Source organism: Zootoca vivipara, chromosome 9 (assembly GCF_965207765.1).
Source record: "Zootoca vivipara chromosome 9, rZooViv2.hap1.1, whole genome shotgun sequence".
In the NCBI taxonomy this organism is placed as follows: Eukaryota; Metazoa; Chordata; class Lepidosauria; order Squamata; family Lacertidae; genus Zootoca; species Zootoca vivipara.
This window is the reverse complement of record NC_142592.1, coordinates 49,440,048-49,467,506: the sequence shown is the minus strand read 5'-3', so window position 1 is coordinate 49,467,506 and position 27,459 is coordinate 49,440,048. Positions and strand designations below refer to the sequence as shown.

General features: G+C 44.5%; 2 protein-coding genes across 5 annotated transcripts in view; one reads left to right on the top strand and one right to left on the bottom strand.

The window, feature by feature from the left end:
- CHPT1 (choline phosphotransferase 1) overlaps positions 1-7,489 on the top strand; it is a 20,457-nt gene extending 12,968 nt beyond the window's left edge. For 2 of the 4 annotated variants that reach the window (XM_035126774.3, XM_088676782.1), the window contains exons 6-10: positions 880-1,038; positions 1,877-2,002; positions 3,376-3,486; positions 3,785-3,863; positions 7,242-7,489. In XM_035126774.3, the coding sequence (XP_034982665.3) occupies positions 880-1,038; positions 1,877-2,002; positions 3,376-3,486; positions 3,785-3,826 (438 nt within the window). In that variant the 3' untranslated portion in view covers positions 3,827-3,863; positions 7,242-7,489. The remainder of the gene's footprint in view (positions 1-879; positions 1,039-1,876; positions 2,003-3,375; positions 3,487-3,784; positions 3,864-7,241) is intronic. The other 2 variants (XM_035126772.3, XM_035126776.3) reach the window with 1 other exon arrangement.
- SYCP3 (synaptonemal complex protein 3) lies at positions 7,268-27,459 on the bottom strand. The gene is made up of 9 exons (XM_035126778.3): positions 27,416-27,459; positions 18,763-18,903; positions 17,002-17,080; positions 15,564-15,598; positions 12,932-13,049; positions 11,898-11,997; positions 10,369-10,467; positions 7,476-7,580; positions 7,268-7,321 (listed from the first exon to the last, which is right to left on the bottom strand). The coding sequence occupies exons 2-9, from the start codon at positions 18,890-18,892 to the stop codon at positions 7,268-7,270; spliced, it is 720 nt and encodes a 239-aa protein (XP_034982669.2). The 5' UTR covers positions 18,893-18,903; positions 27,416-27,459.

The window sequence follows — 27,459 nt, the reverse complement described above, 5'->3', positions numbered from 1 at the left end:
AACTTATGTTAATGTTGTATATTTACACTGTTGTAACCTGCACTGGGATGTAAAGGGCAGGTGAGAATCTAAGTAGATGTAGTAAAGGTAAAGGTACCCCTGACAGTTAAGTCCAGTCACAAACAACTCTGGGATTGCAGCGCTCATCTCGCTTTACAGGCTGAGGGAGCCAGCATTTGTCTGCTTCCAAAGACAGTTTTTCTAGGTCATGTGGCCAGCATGACTAAGCTGCTTCTGTCGAAGCCAGAGCAGTGCATGGAAACGCCGTTTAACTTCCCGACGGAGCAATACCTATTTATCTACTTGCACTGCATGCTTTCGAACTGCTAGGTCATCAGGAGCTGGGACCGAACAACGGGAGCTCACCCCATTGCGGGGCCTCGAACCGCCGACCTTCCGATCGGCAAGTCCAAGTGGCACAGTGGTTTAAACCAGAGCCACCCGCGACCCTAGTAGATGTAGTAGTAGCCCTAAATTGCTTGAGACATAAGTAGGCCCACATTCAGGACCACCTTCTTATGTATGTCCTTCCCACTTGCTGCTTTCATCATTTGAAGTTTTCCTCCAGGGCATCTACTCTGTGGAATCCCCTGCTGAAGGTTCACCAGTCTCTCTCACTTTATTGTAAGCTGTTTGGCCAAAACATGGCTGTTCAGGCAGCTTTAGTTAATTTTCCTTAATTTTATTTTAGTGCAATTGGCTCCATGAATGTTTCATTGTTGTACGTTGGTTTCTGATGTATTTTTGCGCTTTTTACATTGGATTTTTGTTCTGATGGTGTGAGCTGACTTGAATTCATGGTGTGTGGGGCATGTGAGAGTGGGATACAAATTACAAAACTAATATACCGTAATATAATTAATTATTTGTGCCTTTCAGGGAACAAGTGTTCTGTCACCAGGCCTGCATATAGGGTTGGTTATTACTTTGGCAATAATGATCTATAAAAAATCTACAACGCAACTATTTGAAAAGCATCCTTGCCTCTATGTCTTAACATTTGGATTTGTGAGTGCCAAAATCACACAAAAGTTGGTGGTAAGGAGTTTCTAACATTTTGTGCATTTATTAAGATGATGTATTAATGCAATAATGCATGTGAAGCACTGTGAATGCTCTAATGCTAAGCTGATATCTATTAATAAAAAATGAAAATGAACACCGTACAGCTTATTCAGTCTAAAGAGCACAGAAATGACAAAATGGTACCTTAATTTTAATGTCATTCAACATTTGTTGCAAGATCAGGTAATCATTACACAGTATTTCTTTGCTGATGCCATTTTCAATATAGGCAATTGCTGGCATGGCGCTCCAGCTCTGACCTTAAGGCTGTAGTCCTGTACTATTAAGGAGTAAGACTCATTGGACATAGATTAACTTCAAAATAAATATGGACAGAATTGTGCTGCAAGTTTTTTTGCAAAACATATTGGATGAAAATCTGCATGTGCAGCAGGATGTCCCCTTGCTCTCCCATCCCCTGTGGCCTCTAAATCTATTGTGGCGGGTACCCCAGGCCTCTGGAACACATTTGAGGGCATGTGGAAGGAAAAGGTCCATTCGACTCATAGAAGTATGTTTCCATTAATGACAGACACCAATGAAGATTACCAGTTATCCATTACAGCTAATATTCTGCCCTGAGCATTCCTTATGTCTAAGCCTTTATAGTTCTCTTAAATGTTTGTAATTAAGAAGCCACATGTTTGGAAACAAAACATCTCCTTAATCATTATGTTGCTCATAAATTTCTTTGAATCCTTGAATATTCAGATGGGTTCAGGTACTGATTTAAGAGATGAACAAATTGTATTGTGTGAAAATAGGATATAAACATATTAGTTTAGTAACTAAATCTAATCTTTGTTCATAGATTGCACACATGACCAAAAGTGAAATCTTCCTACAAGATACTGCATTTATTGGGCCTGGCCTCTTGTTTCTAGATCAGTACTTCAACAGTTTTATCGATGAATATATCATTCTGTGGATAGCACTGGTAAGCAGTTTTCCATAGGCTTCACTAAATTATGGAAAGCGTTTTCTCCTCTCTAGGTGTTTGAGTCAGATTCTCCAGCTTTGTATTCCAAATAGATTAAGGCAGCAATCCAGCTGAGAGGTATACTTGCTCTTATTTGTGTTGGACCATGTTCTGGTGGTAAAGTAGAAGAGACAAAGTTTCAATTGGGAAGTCCCTCATTCAAATCTTGTTTCTGCCATGAGCCCAATAGGTGACCATAGAAAAGTCTTGTCTCAGCTCCCTCTTTGCAATGAGATCCCAATTGCTTATCTTACAGCGTGTTTGTAAGAATGGCAAAAAAGTCATACAATTTTTAAAACCTAAAGAGTTGGTTACCAATTTATTGCATGCCCAAATCTATTCCTTGCACATTGGTGGGGTTTGTTGGAATGAAATTGACTATTAAATTCAGGCTGCTAAAGAAAGTTGCATCAAAATACATGTTTTATTGATTAGATATGATTGCCGGACTACAAACCAGATATCCCCTGTATTTCTTAATTCAGTATTAAATTAAGAGGGGAAGCAGTGACTTTTCTGACCTATTTTCTTCTCCTTTTGCCCTCTCTATTCAGGCCAAGAATCCTAGCTGTGTATTATAGTAGGGATGATGATGATAAGTCAGTGAATGCACTGGGATGAAACTATAGTTGCTTCTTCTTCAGCAGTTAATTTAAATTTCTGTCTTTCAGTGTGCATGCATGTAATCTCTGAACCATAGATCTAACTAGAACTTTTTAACAATTGTAGAATTAAGGTGTATGCTTCTTGTCAGGGGATTGTTGTGGCTACTCTCGAGTAAAGATGCTCCAGTCTGCTCTGTCTTTAAGAGCTTTATTGTGCATACTATTTACAGTGCAGAGACATCAGAAAACATGACCGCCTAGTCTGATTCAGAACCCGGCAATGGCGCTTGTCTGCTTTTGCGCCAGCATAATAGTCTGGGAACCCCAAAACACCGCTCCCTTGCCCTACGTCTGGGTGCATGATCCAATGTGGGTGCCGGAAGGGACTGCGTTCCTTCTCCTGTCCTTTGGCTGGAGCGTTGCAGAGGCTCCGACACCTCGCTGTGCTGTCCTTCCTCCTCTGGCCAGCTGGGTCGGTGCCGAGGCTCTGATATGTCCTGGAGCCCCCTCTCCACTCCTCATTCCCTCCTCCTGACCCGCTGCTTGCGCTGTCACTGGGCGAAGTGCTGGTTAGGATGACTAGGGAAGGGTCCCTGTAGGGAGTCCCCCTGACACTTCTGTTATAATTTTATCTGTGTGCCTTGAAGAGTGAGAATTTAAGCACAGAATTCATTTATGCAACACATGATTTGATCTTAATTTCTGAACTTTTTTCTCCCTCTTTAGTTCACATCCTTGATTGATTTACTGAGATACTCCACTGGGTTATGCAAACAGATTGCGGCTCACCTTCACATACACGTCTTCAAAATCTCATCTCATCAAGCTCCTGAACAGGTTCAAAACCATAATGAGTGACTTATAGCTGAAAGCGAAGAGGAGGAGTTGGTTGGGGGTGGGGAAAGTATTGAATGGTGGAAAATACCCCTTTCAGCAATGCAGTTGTGGAAATTTTCAAAGAGAACTTGAATGCATGAGTGATTAAATGAAATTAGTTATATAATACCAAGTTCCTACAGGCTCTGTTGGGACTTACTGTAATTGTTACTTTGATATCATAGGAGTAGAGGGTCTAAAGAAGTTTTTGCTACAAAGTAACAAATTATTGTTTAGAAACTTGTTTTGCTCTTTGCAGACAGAAATGCTTGAAAACCTAATGTACTTGGCAGCTAACTGAACTCGTAAGAAACAGCCAAATACGGATTTCTTAGAAGGTAGTGTGATGTTGGTTCATTATACAGGGGCAGTAACTGTATAAAATACTGCAGAAATTATCCATTCTACATTTCACTGCTTTTGAACTAGAGTCTTAGTTGAGTATTTTTTTATATATATTTAAGGCAGGCACCCCCAAACTGCGGCCCTCCAGATGTTTTGGCCTACAACTCCCTTGATCCCTAGCTAACAGGACCAGTGGTCAGGGATGATGGGAATTGTAGTCCAAAACATCTGGAGGGCCGAAGTTTGGGGATGCCTGATTTAAGGGCTAAAACTACTGAGTTGTCATCTTGTATCAAAGTCTTAGGAGTGTGTCTTTCATATTAACTATATTTTTAAGAGTTTCTGATACTGGTTAAAGGGGAAAAAATAAGGAATTTAACCATAAATTAGTTGTCAAGGTTAAAATTGTGGCATAATTTATCTTGCAGTAGTGTTTAAATTCTTAAGCATTTGAATTCTTTGCTTAAGCAGGGAGAATCATAATTACACTTATTTCTTTCGCTTACAGTATAAATATTTGTGAATTGATACTAAGAATTTGGCCTGTGGGCAGGATTAAACATTGTTATTGAGCACAGAATGAGGTCTGCTTCCATACCAGGACCACCACCCCCCCTGGCCCTCATTGCACTGTAAATCTGTTCTGGATGCTTGCATGCGGGTGCGGAGAAGCTGGAGGAAAGTCCTGTTGTGTGATTGGACCTCGTTCCCCATGCACATACCCCACTTAGCACTATGTTGAATTCCACCCTGTATTTTTTAAAAAAATGAGTGAGCGAGGGATGTTAAGCTGGATAAAACCTTCTGCTGAGACCAAAACACATACACCATACATTTCCTCCTTTACAAAATGCAGTTTGAGCAGGAATGAGGAAAGGACTTTTTAACACCTTGTGCCCTTTGGCAGTGTTATTGATTAAATTTTCTCTCCCCCAACCCCAAATAAATTCCTCTCAAGAGGTACAAAAACCTCTTAAATACACCAGAATGTGAAGTCATTTTTAAATCTAGTAGAATAAGGTCTTCGACATTTCAGGCAACAAAGAAATTTGCAATTTCATTTAGTAAAACTTATCAGTGATGTCTAGGTATTATATAACTGTGCTATATAGGATTTAATCATCCTGTCTAGAAACTGTTTTGTTTAGGAAGCAGTTTGTACAGTAATGTTCTCTGGGGGATTACTGTGTGTCTTCCATCACTTTCTTTTAGATGTCATATATTTTAGTGGGACCAGAAAAATAGAACCACAACTCCCAGTCAAGTCTTTTTGTGTAGCTAAGAGGAAAGAAATATGCCAACCTCAGCTGTGGAAAAATGTGTAGTTTCAAATATTTTTACTTAATGCAAAGCCTTCTCAGAAAGTTTTAAACACCTAAGTAACATGAGTGGATATATCTACCGTAATGACTGAGCTGATCTCTTTTTACTGGCAACAGATTTGAGTTTGAATTCTGTTATAAATACAGTACTGTATATGTATTTCAGAATAACGTAAAACAATCTGGACCCCACCTTAGCTTTGATGCTCTAGGTACTACCATCAGACAAGCTGGGTTGACTATTTCCAAGAAATTCAGGGTTGTCTTTTTCTTGATGTTCAGAGCCAGTTCATACAACACAGTTCCTTTATCCAAGCAATCCCAAGTGATTATTGGTTCTGTGTGTGTGTGAACAACAATGGGTTTTTTTGGGGGGGGGGGAATCCTGGCAATTTTATCCAGAAAGAGGTCTACCAATCAGCTGGTGTCAGGCTGATTGATGTTTACATGGGAAGGAAAGTGTATGGGGCTACCTCTCCCCATGTGCTTTCTCCCCCATTGCAGTTCTGTTCCCCTCAGTGCATCATCTGCAAAGAGTGTGATTTAGATGTGCTCCCCCCCCCCCGACAAAATTCAGAAGCAGTTTGGGCATTTGTTGAGGCCTGCACATGTGCCTTAGAAGCTCACTGTAAGAAAGCTGTCCAGTCTTCTCCATTAAAAAGTAAAGTACTGAACAGTTAGCTAGAAAGAAAACTCTTTTCCTCCTGGGTCAGTTTTAAACAAGTAATGAAGATTATTTAACAGCAAAACAACTACAGTAGTCATGTTATTTTCTAGCTGAAAAGCTCTAAACAGTAAATACCCACAAATGACAAGACTTCAGAATTTGATAGTCTGCTTAAAAAAACTGAGGGATCTTCAGCATGTCACCAAATTCAAAATGAAATGCTGACTAATGGGCACTAAAAGACTCTCCATGAAGTGGCATTAGGATAATTAATGGTGGCAAACCTTTGGCATTTAAATAAAACCATGCATTTATCCAAAAACTAGAAGGTGAATGGTTTGCTGCCATTATTATAGCATGTAGTAATTGTTCTGGATTTCTTTAAAGTGATGTCAGAGTTTAAGACCAAATAAATTATTGCTACATTTCAAACAGTTAAAACTGTGATTCTAAGTTGCTGTAATGAAAACTTTGTTTCATTTGTAATGCTTGAATTACCAGTGTTTTTACAGTATGAAAATATGGTTATGCTTTTATTTAAAAACAAAACAAAACAAAGCTCAATGACGGACGTTTTTGTGGTTTGGGAGGGGAAAGAAACATTTCATTTAGTTTTTGGAGATAGGTACTTGCTTGATTTGCTTTTATTTAGGTTTCCTGAACTGTAGAGTGTAAGCCTCTATCTTTGTTTAGTTATTCAGAATTTACTGATAATATTAGAGGCTGGTAGACTATCTTCCCTCAAAAAAAGTAGAACATTTTATTTACGCTGAGACCATGAAACTGGAAAATTACTAAGAGTGCCTTATAATAAAGGAAATCCAAAACTAGCAACATGTACATTTTATTTTATAATCCTAAGGAAGTTCTTATGCGTCTCCTTCAACTTTCAGATTAACACATATTACTCTGGTTGGTATTCAATAATGAAATGTTTTCTTGGTAGTAAGCTGAAACATTTTATATAGTTCTGCTGCAAGTACACCATTTTTAATTAGGCCTTGAATCCCATAGTACATGCAATTTGTTTTCGTACCAAACACTATTTCAGATTAATCTGATAATGTTATTTAACTGTCTGACAAACTGTAGGTATCTTGAACTTTCAAAAAGGTACCTTAACCCTGGGATCTAGATTCTGAATTTAAGAGGTGAAAAAAGATTGATGCAAATGTATTAATATTAAAAACCATTAGGAGTACTTTGAGAGAGACAGGGGGAAATTAGCATATCCTGTTGCTAAGCAGCAATGAGCTGTCGGTTTCTTTTATATCAGAGCTGAATGTAAGGTATTCAAATATAGCAATTTTTAATAAGGCGTTTAAAATACTGGCTCTTCCTCCCCATATGGCTAATGTATATAATTGTATCATGTTACTTAGGTACAAGTTGTTTCTCCACTGAGCCATCAGAATAACATGGACTGAAGAGATTTGCGAACAGTTGCCATCTCTTGCTGTTGCTGTTAAAAGAGAAAAAAATGCTGATCAAATGTAACATTTTGTATCATAGTGTTCTGACTTGCTGAATATAAATGGTAAATGTTTAATTTTTCTATTTAAATGTTGTTTTAAAATGTCACTGAAATTTTCCATAAATCAGTATTAAACACTTACAGTGTCCATCATGATCTTCTTTTGCAACATAGCCATTTCTTTCCGAAGTTCATTTTGTGCACCTACTAAAAGACTTTCATGAGTCTTCTCCATGTCTTCCATACTCTAAAATCAGATAGCAGCTCCATGAAAATCTGTTACTGGTTTATACTCAGAAATTTAGTTACATTTCAGAAGTCAAGGAGTGCCCATGAATTACCAGAGTTGCTAGCAATGACAAAGGTAGTAGCCTAAACTCACCAAAATTTTGAGAAGTAATTATGCTAACTGGTAAGAGTTCATTTGGACTAGTGTTCTATTCTTTGCACTGCTTATCCAGTAGCAATATATTGTTCAACTGCTCTATAGGAATTGCCAGGAAGATGACAAAAGGAATCTACAAAGCAGTGATATTATTACTAACCCATATAACATCTATGCATGTACAAACGTAAAGGCCTGACAAGGTTAGCATTAAATGCGTGTTTTGTCCAACTATGAAAATTAGATGTAGCCATGCTGTCTCTCACCACAGAGATCAACAGTACTGCTGGGGCAATATTCAGTTGATGCTGGTGCTACTCTTCATGCAAAGCATATTAGGTGTCAAATAATCAAGTGGAAACAGAGCAGAATGGATGCAACATGAAGTTAAAGTTTAAGTAGTAGTTGCAATTATTTTTAAGCATAGATGTATAGATAGTATGCCACTGCAGATCTTGCCATATTAGCAGCAGGGACAGCACAGGATGTGTGTGTTGTATCCAGCAGTTCTATGAGCAGAAACCAGCTCATGCAACAGATTTTCTTTTTCTTCCCTTCCTTCTGTGCCCTCCAAAAACCCTTTTAAGAAAGCTGGTGAAATTTCAGGCAAATCCTCCTGGCCCATCACAGGCCTGTATGAGACAGACCCCAATGTGCAGAAGGGCATCTAGACCAGGCATCCCCAAACTTCTGCCCTCCAGATGTTTTGGACTACAATTCCCATCTTCCTCGACCACTGGTCCTGTTAGCTAGGGATCATGGGAGTTGTAGGCCAAAACATCTGGAGGGCCGCAGTTTGGAGATGCCTGATCTAGACCCTCTGGAAAGAGGTTTGGGGAGATATAGGTTGAAGGAGAGGAAGAGAAACCCAGTTGTGGAAGTTGCCTTCTCACACAACCTTTGTTTTAATCTATATATATAAAAATGTAGGCACTGCACGCACAGAGGTCACAGCCTTTCTCCGTAACTGCTGAACCGTAATTTAACAAATTTGGCCACAACGTTCCATGCCCATCAGGGAGGGATCTGGCGTAAAAATTATTTCAAAGAACCACACCTTTCACACCTAAAATAACGATTAAACACACAAAAAAGTGGCACCCAAATTAGACATCACCAGCAGAAGGTCTGAAGACTCCAGCAGTATCCAATAGAAAGGCAGATCGCGTACTGTCACCAGCAGAAACTCTGAAGGGCGGCGCCAAATAATGACATCATCAACCGAGCAACTGAAACCACCAAGGTGGCCATTACCACACAACCCACTGAGCCAAGGAATGGAGATACAGGGCGGAGGCCTTGGCTCGCATTTAAATACTAGCCCAAGCCAAGGCCGACAGACTAGGCCTCACCTCCTGGCAGCTGCATTAATAAACGCCTGGTAGCATTAGGCAGTCGTTCATCATTTCCCCTAACACGCACGGCAAGGGGTTGTTGCTTTTTAAATTGGTGGGCGTTGTGTCACATACGAGGCTCCGGCGACCATTTTAAGTAAGGGCAGTCGTGCCCCTTTTAACCTAGGCTTTATACTAGACTGATTGCAAGCCTCTGCGTCTTTAAAAAACCACCACCATGCACTTTCTCTCCCCAGTTTAAGTCCTCTGCAGTGGTCAATCCCCCCCCCCCCCCGATTTAAAATCCTCTACCTTCCCCTTGCCACTTCCTGGGTTTTTTTATGGAACAGAACAGCTTGGGCACTTCAGAACACGCCTTCTGTTGCTACAGGGCTGTGGGGCTTCACTATTCCCCCCCCCCCCGATCAGGATTTTTAAAGTAGTTCTCTGGGTCTCAGCGTGCATCATCACCCCCAATCCTTTTCTTTGCCCAAACGGACCTCTCAACACCAAATACTCCTCAATTATACTCACAATAAAAACCATAAAAATAAAAAAGTTACGAATAACACATTAAAAAAACAAAATACATCCCATTATACATTCCAAAAAATTACACAAAAATAAAAAACCAAAAAGCAACCACCCACACCAAAATAAATGACAACCCCAACTAGAGAAATAAAACATTGCAAACAGCACAATAAAAAACAACATCACATCCCACATTCAAAACACCTACTCCAATTAGAAAATCCAAATAACCAAACAAAAAATAAAAAACACCCCACAAAATACACAACACCCAAATCATACAATACCCACCAAAATAAATGACAACCCCAAAAATAAATTAAAAAACAATAACTTCTGCCTCTCATGTTCTTAATTTCAAATTTTTTAAATCTAAATATATAAAAATGTTCACGATGCATGTGCAGGGGCCAATGTATAGGGATACAGGGGGGAGGGGACAACACTCCCCAGGGACAACAGAAGACTCAGACAAAAGTGCATGCTGGGAAGAAGCTGACAGTTCCTTTTCCAAGGGTGGGGGCCAAGATATGGAGATACAGGGGGGAGGAGCCAACAGAGGACAACAGAGGAGACAACAGAGAGAAGGGTATCCTACCAAAACACAGGGATGAGCCGAGGGGGTGGAGGGAGGGGCGGGATACATCATGGATCGGGACAGGGTGGGGGGAATCACAGGGATGACCCACAGCAACGCGTGGCTGGGCCAGCTAGTAAAAACTAAAATAACAATGCACTTTTAATAACAAACTTGATCAAATGGTGGTTGTTTTTTAATATACCTTCAAAAATTGCTCATACAGCTGTTTAACTGTTTTCAGTCTTTGACTCTGAACTATTCTTGCTTGTTGCAAAGTTTTTTGTTGTTGCCGAAACAGGTTCTAAGGAAGAAAAAAAGGCTATAATAAATGTAGGAATAAGTATTCATATAATAAAGCTCAATCACATTGTTACTAATTGTAAACTGTAAGCATAGCCAACTGCAGTGGAAGTTGGTGTGCTAGGACAAATGGGGCACTGCCTCACCAACTTCAGTTTGCCCCATCTGCCTTGCCTACATCCAGTCCATGGATAACACTGCCAGTGCCTACTGCTGCTGCACTCTGGCCTGCGTAGGATTCAGAAAGGAAAAGGTTAGGGACAAAACTAGAATTAGTTTGCTCTAGGTCAGGGGTCCCCAAACTACGGCCCCCGGGCCGGATGCGGCCCAATCGGCCTTCCAATCCGGCCCGCGATGACCCCCGCCGCCCGCTGCTGCCGCCCGCTCTCACGGCGCGCGGCGCAGCGACGATCTAAAAAATCGGCAAAAAATCGCCGAAAATCCTTTGTGCGCATGCGTATGGGCCTCTCCCGACCTGGAAGAGGTCATTTCTGGTGCACTTCCGGGTCGGGGGAGGCCCATACGCATGCGCACAAGCGATTTTCGGCGATTTTTTCCCCGCCCGTGTGCGTGTGCGCATGCGCACGGGCGCGCACTCCCCCGCCCTCCGGCCCGCTGCGCGCGCACTCCCCTACCCTCCGGCCCGCCGTGCGGTAAGTCTGGGGACCCCTGCTCTAGGTCCACCTACTGTTGGTTTCCTTTACTTCCACTCAACTATTCCAGTAGACACCAGCAATCAGTTATTACCATAAGTTACAGTGGTACCTTGGTTTAAGTACACAATTGGTTCCGGAAGTCTGTACTTAACCTAAAGCGCACTTAACCTGAAGCGAACTTTCCCACTGAAAGTCATGGAAAGTGGATTAATCCGTTACAGATGGTCCGCGGAGTACTTAAACTGAAGCGTACTTAACCTGAAGCGAACTTTCCCATTGAAAGTAATGGAAAGTGGATTAATCTGTTTCAGACAGGTCCGCGGAGTACTTAAACTGAAAGTAGTCAAACCGAAGTGTACTTAAACCGAGGTATGACTGTATGTGTGTATATGTAATCTTAAATTAATTTCTAAGCCTTCCACTGAACGTATTGTTGTTGCTTACCATTGCAAGCTTATCCAGTGTATTATATTTATTTAAGGAACAGATTGATCACAGTGCAGAAAACATTGGCTCTACCACCTATGGCATAACATTATCTTTTGACCTAATATCTGAGATGTTATTACTGATCAGCACTTGGACTCTGCTAATTTACTTAGATCTCCTTCACTCTATGTGAGCATATTGTTTTCCTAAAGCTAGGGCTACACACATCACTGGACATTACCTGTCTGTTTCGTGAATGGTAACATTCCACACTGCAGTATAAGGAGAATGAAATATCAGCCTCAGGCACTTACATTTATTATTCAAAAAGTTAAGAAAAACAAACCATTAATTTTTCTTCCTGTTCCTCAGCTTTCTTTATATCAGCATCCCACTGTTGAAATACATGCAGGAACTGCTGAGAATACTCATGTTGGACCTTCTGCCTAAAATATATATTTTGCAAGCTGAATGTTAACATGAAATAACATTGATTTTTAAACTGTAAAGGCATCAGTGAAAGATGGAGAACGTAAAACATTCAGTTAGTCACACAAACACAAAAGAGTTGGTAGATTTGAGAGAGCACAGCTAAGGTGAAAGGTGGCCATCTTCTAATTTGAAAAAAACACACACCATAGAACAGGCATCCCCAAACTCGGCCCTCCAGATGTTTTGGGACTACAATTCCCATCATCCCTGACCACTGGTCCTGTTAGCTAGGGATGATGGGAGTTGTAGTCCCAAAACATCTAGAGGGCCAAGTTTGGGGATGCTCGCCATAGAACATTGAAGAGTATTGTTCTAAAGTAGGTTTACAATGCAATTGTATGCATGTTTACTTTGAAATAAGCCCAATTATGTTGTGAGGTGAACTTCCAAATAAATATGTGTAAGATTTTAACTTAAATGTTATTTAAAAGAATTTGCTTTTTAAAAGGAAATATTTTGATTAGGAACCAACTCCTTTACTATAGTAAATTACTAGGAAATCACATCCAGACAGACAATCAAAACTCAGACATTAAGTCCAGGATGGAAATCCTTTTTTGGTCGTGTCACATTTCCAGGGGAGGGGTACAACTTGTTGGGGGGCCACATGCTGCTCATGGGCAGAAACAGAGTCAATAGTGAGCAGGGCCACCCTCTCTCCGACACCCCCATTTCTCTCTTCCCCTGTTTAACATGCTGCTAAGAGAGGGAAAGATAAGATTGCTCTTCCCAGGTCTGATCTGATCACTTGCATATATTATTGCTTTCATCCATTTTGGCTTTTCTTCCTATTGGCTCTTCCTACACACATGAAATCAGACTGAGGACTATAGGTTGAATCTCTGCCACAAATGTGAAATGTATGTTAGTGTTCATTATAACCCCGACCTTTGCTCTTGTTGTGTTTTCCAAACATGTTCTATTTTCTGGTTGCTTGTTTTGAGAGAAGCTTTAGTGTACATTTCTAATCTTTTCCTTTTAGCCAGAAGAGCTTTGTTAATGTCCGCTGCAGAAAGACAAAGAATCATTAGGCATTGTATCTTAAAACATATGTAAAGGTTTATAAGATTTGCAAAGAAATGTCTCACACACTACACCTGGAGGGTTGTTTCAGCGTTAGGCTACAGTAGTGGCTACAGTAGTTAATGCATGAATTCAGGGACCTCTTCTCAAACTGATTTTGAATCTAGTATAAGCTGTATAAAATTACAGTGTTTATATGGCAACTTTTATAGTGTGTTGATTTATCAGTAAAGTATTTTGCCATCACAGGACGCGGGTGGCGCTGTGGGTTAAACCACAGAGCCTAGGGCTTTCCAATCAGAAGGTCAGCAGTTTGAAGCCCCCCCCCCCGACGGGGTGAGCTCCCATTGCTTGGTCCCAGCTCCTGCCAACCTAGCAGTTCGAAATCATGTCAAAGTGCAAGTAGATAAATAGGTACCGCTACAGCAGGAAGGTAAACAGCATTTCCGTGTGCTACTCTGGTTCACCAGAAGCGGCTTAGTCATGCTGGCCACATGACTTGGAAGCTGTACACCGGCTCCCTCTGCCTATAGCATAGCTGCCAAGTTATCCCTTTTTTTAAGGGATTTCCCCTTATGCTGAATAGGCTTCCTCGCGAGAAAAGGGAAAACTTGGCAGCTATGCTATAGAGCAAGATGAGCGCTGCAACCCCAGAGTCGGTCACAACTGGACCTAATGGTCCCTTTACCTTTACTTAGCCATCAACAATAAGGTCACTTTTAACACCCCACAATAAACACAGAAATTAAGGCCCAGAGATTTGGATTCTTCTTATATGAAGCCCTTCTCAAGCAAGCCCATAACCAAGCAATCTAGGCAGGTGCTTTTTGTAAAACATGATACCTTTTGAGGCTAAAACTTTAAAGAGAACTTTAATAAGAGACAGTAGAATATCAAAGGAGCAAAATACAGGATTGGTTAAGCAGTTGCCTTTCTTCACTGTTAAGTACAGTATTACTCATGCTCCATGATTTGCAGCCATATTTCAAAACTTCATGAAGTTCAAGATGGCTTTGAGAAAGCTTGTGACCCATGCTCAAATTGGATAAGCTGTAGCCATACTGTGTGTCCTTAACAGGACTGAAACCTCATTAGAGAAAGTTTAGTTGATCAGTTATATGCACTTTAATCATGCAAATGGGTAAAAACACAGCTGAAGGAAGAAACACATTGGTTTTTAGATTATGTGCATGTGTTGTAGCTGGCATCATTTCAGAAGAAATAAGCATGCCAAAGGGAGATTATGTTTTAAGCCAGGGGTCCCCAGACTTACCTGCCTTCGGGCCAGTGCCCGCTGCGCCAATCGCGCAGCGGGCCGGAGGGTGGGGGAGTGCGCGCCAGTGCGCATGCGCACACCCATTTACTGGCGCGGTGGCGTGCTTCCAGGCCAGAAAAATCGCCGAAAATTGTTTGTGCGCATGCGTATGGGCCTCCCCCGACCCGGAAGTGCACTGGAAATGACCTCTTCTGGGTCGGGAGAGGCCCATACGCATGCGCAGAAACAATTTTCGGCGATTTTTTTCAGATCTGGAAGTGCGCCGCCGCGCAGCGCGCCGCAAGAGCGAACAGCGGCAGCGGGCGTCGTCGCGGGCTAGATTGGGAGGCCAATTGGGCCGCATCCGGCCTGGGGGCCGTAGTCCGGGAACCCCTGTTTTAAGCTGTTTCTTGCCATACAGTAGCTTTTATAAGCACTTGTATTAAAATATATATTTTTCTTTTTAAAAACTGCTCCTCAGTTAATTGGGATACTTTTAAAGTCAGTTGATTAGATCAAAGAAGCATTGCAGTGCTTGTCCTTGAGCAGGCATTGGGACAAACTAAGAAGTCTTTTTGCGTCATCCTTTGTGAACTACCACCCTTCATTACAGAAAGTGGAGAAGAGCTAGGTTCTTGCTATGGAGGTGACTGATATGGACAGAGAAGATGGAATCTTGCCAGTAATGTCTAACAGATTAATGAAGACCATGTTCCATCACACTTTGCACTGGCCAGTCTATTTTAGTAGAATTTGCTTCACATGAGAGTGAAACCCAGAGCAAAGATATAGAAATTTCTAAGTAATTTTTTTCTGAGCAGCCATGGATAACCTGCACCCTAATCTTGAAGTTTGCATTGGCACATCTGCTTTGGCAAAGTTACTGCAACTCTGATGTAATCAATTGATCAATCTATTTAAGTACTACAGATGACAATATCCCACTACACTCCTGCCATCACACTACAGGAAATAATGTTTGGAATGCAAATTGTTAATTTATCCATATGACTAAAAAGAGAAAATTTATTTTAAAAACTGGTTTATATCCAATTAAGTTGTTTCCAGGTTAGAGTCATTAAAATTAAAGCTAGCCATATCCATTTATTTCACTGGGTCTACTCTGAGCACAACTTACTTGAAAACAATCCTGTATTTTGAAATAAAAGGGCAGAACCCTTCTCCCATATTTTTTATTTTATTTTATTAACTGATAGTATGTAAATATTTTCTAAAACATACCTCCGAATCTTTCCAGCATATTCTGGACTTCTCCTCTATAAAAATATTCATATTTTTAAAATGACTTTTTGCATTAAGACAACTAGTTTATATTTTTCAGATATTATTTGTAAGTGGTAGCAAGCTGCAACAGAGATCAACAATAATTAACACTACTAAAAGCCTTGTGACAAAGGGAGGGGGGAATCAGCACTGTGAAGGGGTGTAATCTTTGGGGCATGGGGGGGGGGGAGAGAATGTAAACCACAACAGGATGGAGACACTACATTAAATTATATTGCCAAGATTTTGCACATCAAGAAATATATAATCAACAAAGGGCATAACCTTCTGTTTATGACTCAGTCAGTAGTTTAAAACATCTAATGTTGAAAGCAGTCATTTTTAACTATAAGCTTAATGAGTCTGCTGAAAATTCTGTCAGAGATGCTAACGTTCCTAAGATTCTTGGAAGCCATGGCAGTTGAAACAGATTTAAGACTGCAATCCTAAACACATATTACTGTGGAATAATTCTCATAGGATTCAGTGCACCCAACTTCTGAGTAACTATGTTTAGAATTATGCTGTAAAATTGGTTTACATTTATAAATGGTTTACATGGGCTTCTATTACATTATGAGTTGATCTATTGGGGATTTGATGGTGGTTTGGATGTAACTTAATGTGTGAAGAACAGTGCAATCCTTTCCATGTCTACTCAGAAATCCCACAACGTTCATTGGGACTTGTTCCCTAGTAGTCCCCGTTAACTTCAGAACTTCCTTGCCTCTCTATTCTGTAATAATTTTTGAGAAGAGGGCAACTGAATTATCCTTCATTAATTAATTAAAGTGGGCTAGATTCAGAGGTTCTCTTCATCCAATGGAAGGGGGGATTCCTCCAACAGAGTAAGCACCTTATATCAGAGTAAGCTCTTTACTTTGGAAGAAGAGAAGCTTTGGATCTACACCAGTATCTAACTACTTCAGATGTTGCATGCCTACAATTCCCATCGTCCCCGACTATTTGCCATGCTGGCTGAGGCTGGTGGGACCTGGTCCAACAATATCTAAAGGGCCATAGGTTATCCAGTTCTGATCTACAGCCAACAAATTCTTAGTTATGTTCCTATGTAAAGGTGCTGTGGTTTTTTAAACAGATCTAGATTGTGGCCAGACTTAACAGAAAAGTAATGTATACCACCCCCATGTATAAGACACCCCCTATTTTTTGGAGACTCAGATTTAAGAAAATGGGGGGAGATGTATCTGTGTATAAGACGCCCCCTAATTTTTGACATTATTTTAAAGGAAAAAACCTACTCTTATACACTGAAAAATATGGTACTTCTGGCTACAATAATCATAACAGAGGCACTAGAAACATAACTGATACTTTATAACTGTAAAAAATAATTTGACATTACATGGCAAAAAATAAATATTAAACTATTTACCCAACTTCATCTTCAACTACAGGATGAGGATTCAGTGAAGGTCTTTTTTTCCCATGTTTATCAATTATTGGAGGTTCATCTTTATGAGAGGGAAATAGAAGGTGTAGTTTACCAATTACTTGTATCACATTTAAAAGTTTTAAATCCCATATACCACTTTTAAATGAAAATTCTTCAAAAAGCAATTTACAACTTACATAAACTATCATTTAAAACCATATAAAACACCACAAAAATCTCAACACAATATTTGAGAACGTAACTTAAAATCAAGAGGACCATCACTACCCCAGCATAATATAAAATTATCAAAATTAGGTGAAAATATTAGTTTTGCACTCAGCTCAAATTAAGTGATAAACGCCACAGTAAAAATAGCCTGTTTAAAACCTGGAAGGGATGGGCTCTGTGTGATGTCCCATGAAATCACCTTCCACATCTGGGGGCCATGAGCAAGAATACCCTTGTCTGTCTGCTTGCCAATCTCATTGGCATTATAAATAGGCACCTAAGTAGAGCTTCAGAGGCAGATCTTAAGGTACAAGCAAGTTGCTATGGATTCAAGCAGATCTCAGGCTTTGTTTTTCCTAGTATTCCAAGATCCACCAACCAGAACTTGGTCCAAAGACATATATTGAAAAAGGAGACAGCAATGCTTCTGAATACCAGTTGCTGGAAATCACAGGAGGGGAGAGTGCTCTTGAGCTAAAGTCCTGCTTGCAGGTTTCCCACAGGCATCTAGGTTGGGCACCGAGAGAATACAGTGCTGGACTAAATGGGCCATTGACCTGATCTGGCAGGCTTTTCTTATGTTCTTCTGCATCTAGGAATTTGTTTTGAGTACCAGAAATTAACTAAATTCATGGTCCTTCCCCACAAAGAATACCCTCGTTAACCCCTGCCTACACACTTTCTTCATTTCAGCAGTATATTGGAGTGGGGGGGGGGAGCTCTCAGTTTGTTGTTCTTTGTTTATTTTATTATTACATTTATGTCTAGCTTTTCTCCAATGACCTCAAATTGTTTTCCCAATTACCATTTTACCTTTACAACAACTCTGTTAGGCTGAAAGACGGTGACTCGCCCGAGGCCTCCCAAGTGAGGTTGGTGGCTGAACCCTCATCTATGAGGTCCTAATCCAATATGCTAACTATTAAACAATTGGGAATCAGAAATTCTTATCTATCAATTTTTGAGATCTGCTAGTAGATGCTGATCTACCTTTTTCCCATCCTAGTTTTAGGCAACCCTGTCTAAGCCATTCAGAACTTTTAAAGCTCAACACCAGCACTTTAAATTGGCCCTAGGATTGCACTGGAAATTAAGAGCAACTGGCACAAAAGTGTAATATGCTCTCAATGCTTGGCTCCAACAAAGAGCTGAGAAGCTACATTATGTTCTATTCTCTATGACTGCTGAGAATGCCAGTCTATCTCCTCCCAATCCCTCAAGTGGAATCCACTTTCAAGAAATAACTTCAGCCTGCTGAATGAAGCAGCAGGTTTGAATCCTTCTCTGCCAATTGCATGGTCACATAATGAGTAAACTTCTTCCATTTCACAAAGAAATTTGCTGTTGCGAAGACAGCCTTAGGCAAATGGCAAAAGTAAGGTTATCCAGCAGTCCTATTTGATAGAATTTGGGGGGGGGGTGTCCCGTCCCCCGTCCCTAACTATTGTGAGAAAAAGAATGACTTATCCTATTTGTATTAGGAGTGCAACAAAACCAAATGCGTTAAAAATTTTGTACTGATTACTACACCTTCTCTAACATCCTCTTCAGAGCCACTCAGATGTTTTTTGGTATGTTCTTCAAAGTCATAGGCATGAATTGGATCTTCCTGTGCCAATTTAGCAGTTTTTCCTGCAGATTTTCTTCCTGATGGTGCCATAATCAGAGTAACTGCCATAAAATATATTTTTGTTTAATTCACCACATAAAACACAGTATGAATTTAAGACAGGGAAAATACTGTAAGATACTAAGATACTATTTTATCTTGTACTGTATCTGCTATTGAGAATTCAGTCAGAATTCATTATCACAGGATCTGTTATGGAATCAGGATATCTAAGTGGTCATCTCCTCTTACATGAAGCTGACTGCGTATTTCAATCTTTGGGCGGACTGTATCAGACCCCTGCTCTAACAAATTATTAAGCTCTCACTAGTTTTGGCAGAGACAGGAGAAAGGAAACTAAAGCAGACAGTGCTGGGGTGGGTGGAACTGAGCACCCTGATGAGGACAATCACCTTCTCTGATCATTTGATGGGGACAATCCTGATGGGGACAATCACCTTCTCTGATCATTTGATGAATGCAGGTGTGACCCCCCTTCCCCCTCAGCTGATCTGCACAGACCAGCTGGGGAGGGGAGACAGCTTGTTCATGGTCTCCCTGTATGTGAGCATGTGTGAGTGCAAGATGGCCACACATATTGCTGACATGCATCCCCCAGGGGGTTGGCCAAGGGCAAATGTGGCCCTTGAGCCTGAAAATGTCAGCTCCCACCCTGCTCTATAGGAAGCCTTTCTCCATGTTTCAACATCATTTGAGGTGCGACTGGTGGCACACACTCTTAGATCTATTATGTTTTGTCGAGTTCTAATATTTTGTACATGGTTTCTGTGAGGGACAGGGGATATCGCGAAGTCCCTCCCCTCCTGAGTTCAAGCCCGTCCCCGAGCAAAGGGGAAAGCAGGGAGAGTTCCGATTCCAGTGGGGAAGCAGGAAGTCGTGTCCGAGGCTCAGGCAAGGTAGAGGAGCCAGGGTCCCAGGTGGGACAGGAAGGGGCAAGTAAGGGGGGAAGACCCATCCCCCCAACTCCAGAATTACGCAGGAAGAGGAGGGGCAAGAGGATGGGTCTGCCAAAGCTTTTGTGTTGGAGAAAGACGCGCCAAAAGCCATTAGGAGGTTCTGAAACCGACTGACAACATCGCTCCGTGTAAATAGCAATGACTTGAGCACTGTAAATACGCAGCACCAATAAAAGAATAAAATGCAGAGCTGCGTAGCGTCGTTACTCTGAAGTAGTCCACTCCGGCCACTGTGACAGCAACCTCCTAATCATTTTTGGGCTACTTTGGAGTTGCCGGGATGAGCGTGTCAGAGGCGGAGAAGTGGCGGCAGATCGCTGAGCAAGCCCAGCTAGAACTGCAACAGCTGTCGCTGCAGGCGCAGGGAGAATTGAAGGCAGCTAAAGAGGAGACTAAGAAGGTCCAGGACGACCGGCTACAACTTGCGGAACAGGTGAGAGAGCTCCAGGAAAAAGAGCAGCATTTAAGGGCGGTGGCGGTAGACCTCCAAAACAAGCTGGATGCAGAGAAAAACAAGGCGGGAGGGGCACCCCAAGTCCAAGTGCTGCCAGGAAGGAGAGCCGGGACCCTAGTAAGCAAGTTCAATGGAGACCCGAAGGAGTTTCAGGGCTTTGAGACTGAGATTGTGTATGCTCTTGAGCTGCACCACGATGAGTTCCCTGATGATGAGCACAGAGTAGCGTTTATTGTGGAGCACCTTACAGGGGCGGCCAGGGAGTGGCTAAGACCGTTAATTGCAACAAGGAATCCTTGCATGAAGAATGTCAAACTATTTCTAGAAGGATTGAAAACGATGTATTCGTCCGATAGTCATATGGACCAGACTAAGGAGGAACTTCATAATTTACGCCAAGGAAATATGACAGTTCGCGCGTATTGGGCGAAATTCACCATGCTGGTGCACAGATTGGGGTGGGATCTGGAGTCTGCCCCAATGCAAGCGGCGTTTTACTTGGGGTTGCATGAGGAGGTGAAGGATGAGCTCTCGAGAGGTCCAAAGCCCAGTAATATGGATCAACTGAGCAAAGCGGCTCTGGCGGTGGGGGTGAGGCAGGAATCCAGATGGAGCGACAAGCAAGCAACGCGCGCAAAGCGGGCTTGGTTCCCACGGTCGCAGGAGAAGCCACTCCCTCAACAACCCTTTCAAGCCACGCCTGGGGCCAGTCAGGACCAGGAACCCATGCAGATTGATAGCGCGCGCGCGCGGGCTTTTCAAACCCCAGCGGCGCCAAGACGCAAGGAGGGAAGGGGTGGGAATTGCTTTCTCTGCAACTCCCCCCAGCATCTCGTCAGAGACTGCCCACATCGCAGGGAGTGGCAAGGAAAGGCGGGAACGGTTGTGCCCTCCCCCACTGACGCAGCACCACAGCAGGGAAACGGGAAAGCCTGGCTGCAGGAGACAAGGGGCGGCAGCCAGGCACAGTCAGCAGACAACAGCCCCAGCCCACCCACCCGCACAGAGAGGAGCAGAGCCAGCCCACCCCTCCCAGAGCAGGAGTGGTTCTAGAAGTGACGCTCACGCTCCCAAATGGCTATCCATTGACGGTCCTCGCCCTAATTGACAGTGGTGCCTCAGCCAACTTCTTCTCGAGAAACTTTGCAGAAGAGCACCAGATCCAGCTTCTGCAGCTGGATTTTCCTCTGCACGTGGCAACCATTGACGGCAGAGAGCTGCTGGGAGGGGCCATCACTCATCAAACCCCCCCCATGAGAATGACGGTTGGAAGGCACTCAGAGACACTGGCATTCAACGTCACCACCATCTCAGACCCCCCAATCGTTTTGGGCATGAGCTGGCTGGCGCGCCACGACCCCTCCATAAGTTGGCATCAGAGATGCATCACTTTTGGATCGGACTTTTGCCTGGAACATTGCATGCAGCACCAACCAGGGGAGGGGCCTCCGATAGCCACGGTGGCCACCATGCACGTCAAAGGGGGTGAGGCGATACCCAAACCATACTGGGACCTGCAGGAGGTCTTCAGTGAAGCGGAGTCCGACCACCTGCCCCCACACAGGCCTTTTGACTGCCAGATCAACCTGGTGCCTGGGGCAACTATACCCCCAGCCAAGCTGTACGCCATGTCAGACCAGGAACTGGAGGATCTGCGCGCTTTTATCGACAAGAACCTCAAGCGGGGGTTCATCAGAGAAAGCAAGGCAGCAGGGGGCAGCCCGGTCTTCTGGGTGGACAAGAAAGACACGCAACAGCGCCGTCTTGTGGTGGATTTTAGACGGCTGAATTCGGTGACAGAGCCAGTGGCTTTCCCCATGCCCAGAGTGGATGATCTCCTGACAGCGGCACGCAGAGGCAAGATTTTCACCAAGCTAGACCTGAGGGGGGCGTACAACTTGATCAGGATCCGGGAAGGCGATGAGTGGAAAACCACGATGTTCACGCCTCTGGGCTCTTTTGAATATCTGGTGATGCCCTTCGGGTTGCAAGGGGGCTCAGCATGCTTCCAGGCCTTCATGCACCACGTCCTGGGGTCCCTACTCTTCAGGAAATGCTTGGTCTTTCTGGATGACATCCTTATTTACTCCAACGACCCAGTGCAGCACGTGAAGGACGTCAGGGAGGTGTTACAGCGCCTGAAGGAGAACCACCTGTATGTGAAGCTGGAGAAGTGCAAGTTTCACACCAAGGAGGTGGACTTCCTGGGCTACAAGCTGTCAGACAAGGGGCTGGCAATGGACAAGGACAAGGTGCAGACCATCCTGGACTGGCACAGCCCCAGGACGCGCAAAGATGCCCAACGCCTACTAGGCTTTGCCAACTTCTACAGGAAGTTCATCAAGAACTTCTCTCGAGTTACGGCTCCCATCACTGACTGCCTGAGAGGCAAGCAGAAGTTCAGGTGGACACCAGAGGCGCAAGCAGCGTTCGAAAGCCTCAAGAGGGTGTTCGCCTCAGACCAGAACCTGTTCCACGTGGTTCAGGACGCGCCCCTACGCATTGAAACAGATGCTTCTGATAAGGCTGTGGGCGCCATTTTGTTGCAACTGGACGCCAACAGAGAGTGGAGACCCTGTGCCTTCTTCTCCAGGAAGTTGACCCAGCCCGAGCGAAACTACACAGTTTTTGATCGGGAACTTCTTGCGATCCACGCGGCGTTCCAGCACTGGAGACACTTCCTGGTGGGCGCCAAGCACCCCATCCAGGTGTGCACAGACCACAAGAACCTGGAGTTCTGGAGAACTGCCAGGGTGCTCAACCAGCGGCAGATACGGTGGGCGGAGTTCTTCTCGAACTTCAACTTCTCCATACACTACATCCCAGGGGAGCAGAATGTCAGGGCGGATGCCCTCTCCCGCAAGCCAGAGTACATGGAGGAGGAGGCGCCACCAGCCCCAAGGCACATTTTCCCCCCGTCGGCATGGTCCTGCGGAGCAGCAGTGGTGAGCGAGGCAGAACTCACAGCACTGACGGCAGCGGATGAATTTGCCAACCGCATCTTCAGAGAACTGAGAGGGGGGAGGGAGCAGGCAAAAGACTTTGCAGAACGCAGAGGGCTGCTTTTCTACAAGGGTGCGCTGTACCTACCCACCACCCAGCTTCGACGTACGGTCCTCAAGCAGATGCACGACAACCCTACAGCGGGGCATTTTGGAAGGGACAAGACCACTCACCTAGTCATGAGACACTTCTGGTGGCCAGGGGTGAGGGAAGATGTTCGAGACTATGTAAGGGGCTGTACCACCTGCCAGCGGGCGAAGGTGGTCAGAGCAGCGCCACCAGGGTTGCTGGAGCCCTTAGCCACACCACACAGGCCGTGGGAAGTGGTGTCCATGGACTTCATCACAGATCTGCCTTCGTCCAGGGGTAAGACTGCAGTGTTGGTGGTGGTGGACCTCATGTCCAAAATGTGTCACTTTATACCGTGTGCCAGGGCAGTCTCGGCAGAAGAGACAGCCAAACTGTTTGTTGATCACATTTTCAGACTGCATGGATTACCTTTAAGGGTTATTTCGGATCGTGGCCGCCAATTTGTTTCCAGGTTCTGGCGGCGGCTCATGAACCTCCTGCAGGTGGAGGTCAGCTTGTCGACGGCTAGACACCCGCAGACCAACGGACAAGCGGAGAGGGTCAACGCCATTCTGCAGCAGTACCTGAGATGCTACGTCAGCCAGCGGCAAACGGACTGGGTGGATCGCTTGCCACTAGCAGAATTTGCCTACAACAATGCAGTGCACGTCTCCACAGGGGTGTCGCCCTTTAAGGCCAATTACGGGCGCGACCTCAGATCTTTCCCAGAGAGGGAGAGGGAGGAGGAGGAGGAGGGCCCACAGGCTGAGGATTGGGCAGAGGAACTGGAGACGGTGCACCAGCAGCTCAGAGAACACTTGGAGAGGGCCAAGGAAGCGTACAAAAAGGGGGCAGATCGCCACAGGCGACAAGGGGAGGTCATCAGGGTGGGGGACAAGGTGTGGTTGTCCTCGGAGGGCCTTCCCACCAGAGGGAGGTGCAAAAAGCTGGCACCCAAATGGCTGGGCCCCTTCACGGTCACGCAACAGGTCAACCCGGTGGCATACAGGCTGGCACTGCCAGAGGACATGAGGGTGCATCCAGTGTTTCATAGATCGCTGCTGTCGCCGTACAGGGAAAGCAGCAGGCTCAGAGACAGCGAACAAACCCCCGAGGGAGGGGGGGAGAGGGAAAGCAGGGAGCAACTCAATGAGGCCACGGCCATCCTGGATTCGAGGTGGGGGGTGGGGGGCCTGGAGTACCTCATGGCATGGGAGGATGCTCCACCGTCCCAGAATGAATGGGTTCCCGCCACTCAGATACAGGAGGAATTCTTGGTGGAAGAATTTCACGCCCTCTTTCCCCACAGACCCAAGCCCTGGCACATGGAAAGGGAGGGGGAGGAGGAGGAGGCACGGGAGAACAGCTCACCATGGCGCTGGGAAGCGGAGTTTGAGGAACCAGAGGATGAGGTATGGGTGTCGCCAAGATCCACCCAGTCAGAGGAAGGAGCAGATTGGCAAAACATTTTTACCCCCACCAGCTCTGACGCCACGGACTTTTTGGGATTCCCGTCCTCCCAGGCGGAAGGGGGGGGCTCGCAGGACTGGGGGGAGGTGTTCACACCAACGGGCTCGGAGAGCACCGAGTTTTTAGGCTTCCAGTCGTCACCGACACATGGGGGGGGCCTGGGGAGGGGTGAAGGAGAGCTTGGGAGGGGGGTGGATGTGAGGGACAGGGGATATCGCGAAGTCCCTCCCCTCCTGAGTTCAAGCCCGTCCCCGAGCAAAGGGGAAAGCAGGGAGAGTTCCGATTCCAGTGGGGAAGCAGGAAGTCGTGTCCGAGGCTCAGGCAAGGTAGAGGAGCCAGGGTCCCAGGTGGGACAGGAAGGGGCAAGTAAGGGGGGAAGACCCATCCCCCCAACTCCAGAATTACGCAGGAAGAGGAGGGGCAAGAGGATGGGTCTGCCAAAGCTTTTGTGTTGGAGAAAGACGCGCCAAAAGCCATTAGGAGGTTCTGAAACCGACTGACAACATCGCTCCGTGTAAATAGCAATGACTTGAGCACTGTAAATACGCAGCACCAATAAAAGAATAAAATGCAGAGCTGCGTAGCGTCGTTACTCTGAAGTAGTCCACTCCGGCCACTGTGACAGTTTCTAACCAATTATTACTTGTACCAAGTTCAAGGTGTGGTTGGGTTACTGGAGAAAGAAAACCCCAGTCAAAGATAAACGATTAGGGATTCAATAATCTAAGTATACTAATATCATTAGACAGCATACTGTTTGTCCCCCTTTCCTCCCCTCCCATTTTGGAGCACCTTGTTCTAGCTCCCCTGATAGTACAATCCGCTTTGTACAATGACGCTTACACACACCCTCAAAGGCTGCTTCACTCAGCCACATGAGCACAACCAACCTCTTCCCACTTTTCTTCACTTTCTTTACTTACTTTTCTGCTCCACCTTCCCTTCAAGCCCAAGGCTTTTTATTTATTCAAAAAGTGCATGCGTGGCACATAGGGTTCTCCTCCCATTCTACCCCCCCCCACAGTCATAACAGCCCTGCAACCCTGCCCCCACCCAAACCAAACTCACTGCAATCAACTGAAGGCAACTAACCTTCAGGGTTATTGTTTTTATTGTTATTATATATTCTGTGGTTTTTAATAATAATAATAATAATAATAATAATAATAATAATAATAATAATATATTTATACCCTGCCCATCTGGCTGGGTTTCCCCAGCCACTCTGGGTGGCTTCCAACAGAAATATTAAAATACAATAATTTATTAAACAGTAGTTGTTTTTCTCTTTGACGTCTGGTGGGAGGGTGTTCCACAGGGTTGGTGCCACTACCGAGAAGGCCCTCTGCCTGGTTCCCTGTAACTTGGCTTCTCCCAGCGAGGGAACCGCCAGAAGGCCCTCGGCACTGGACCTCAGTGTCCGGGCAGAACGATGGAGGTGGAGACGCTCCTTCAGGTATACTGGACCGAGGCCATATATTTTTATTTTATTCTGAGACCTCCGGGTACAGGGCAGTATATAAATCAAATAAATAAATAAATAAAACCATTCCTTGGGCTCCCCAATCTCTCTCACCACCAACAAACTAATAAATAGATAGGTGGAGAACCTGTCCACGTGATGCTGACACAAAAAAACCCACTATACAAAAGAAGGAAATCTGGCCCCCAACATCACAATGCCTATGATAGCCATGTCTCACACCAAATGTAACTGATTCTATGAAGTGAAAACACCAAATGTAATTGACCTGCAGATAAGTCTCTATGAGCTGAAAACAGAGAAGTTATACATACACCTTTGTTGTCCACGGAAATATTTCAATAAAGACAAACCAACCAAACAGTCCTATTAATTATTATTATTATTATTATTATTATTATTATTATTATTACAAAGGTGTATGTATAACCCCTGAGACCCCTAGGTATAGGGCAGTACTGCCCTATACCTAGGGGTCTCAGGGTGGTTCACAGAATAAAATCAGTAAGTATATAAAACCACAAAAGATCAGTAAGATCAACCAAAGGCCTGGTTAAAAAGGAACATTTTTTGGCCTGGCGCATAAAGAAGGTGCCAGGGGAACGTCCCTGGGGAGAGACCCATTAAGTGGGGCGGGGGATCAAAATCACTCCCCCTCCGTCAGTTTCATGGTTGGGGGCGGGAATTCGAACCGCGGCCTCTCCTCACCCCCCCAGCCTGGCGCTCTAACCACCAAACCGGCCTGGCTCTCCGCCCTCGGCCTCGTGATCGCCTTCCCTCAAGGCCGTCCCGTTTCCCGCCTAAATTACCTCAGGTTCCCGCCTTTGGTTTTACGATAGCCCCCCGTTGCTTTTGCCGTTGTGCTTCCCCACCCGGGTCCCCTTTAGTTTAGCCAAGCCTCCGGGTGTTCCCCTTCCGCCAATTTCTCTCTTAAGACCACCCAGCAGCATTTCCTACTTTCCCAAACCGTCGCCCCCCCCCCCCAACTTATCCTCATTGAAAGAGGGAGAGAGAGGGATATGTGATGCGGCGCCGAGAAACACGACAGGACCGGGACGGGCCCAAATAAAGTTCTATGCAGTTTATAAACATCGCGTCTTATGGAACCTGCGCCAGACCTAAAGAAAAGGCACCCGCTTCCTTCGCTCCCTGCCTCACGTCT

Bases quoted from the DNA above. Each gene is read 5' to 3' on its own strand.
- SYCP3 (XM_035126778.3), bottom strand. From the start codon at position 18,892: ATGGCACCATCAGGAAGAAAATCTGCAGGAAAAACTGCTAAATTGGCA. The intron at 15,599-17,001 runs GTAAATAGTTTA...ATATTTTTATAG, and splicing joins GTAGTTGAAGATGAAGTTGG to AGGAGAAGTCCAGAATATGC. The intron at 13,050-15,563 runs GTATGTTTTAGA...GTCTTTCTGCAG, and splicing joins TATGCTGGAAAGATTCGGAG to CGGACATTAACAAAGCTCTT.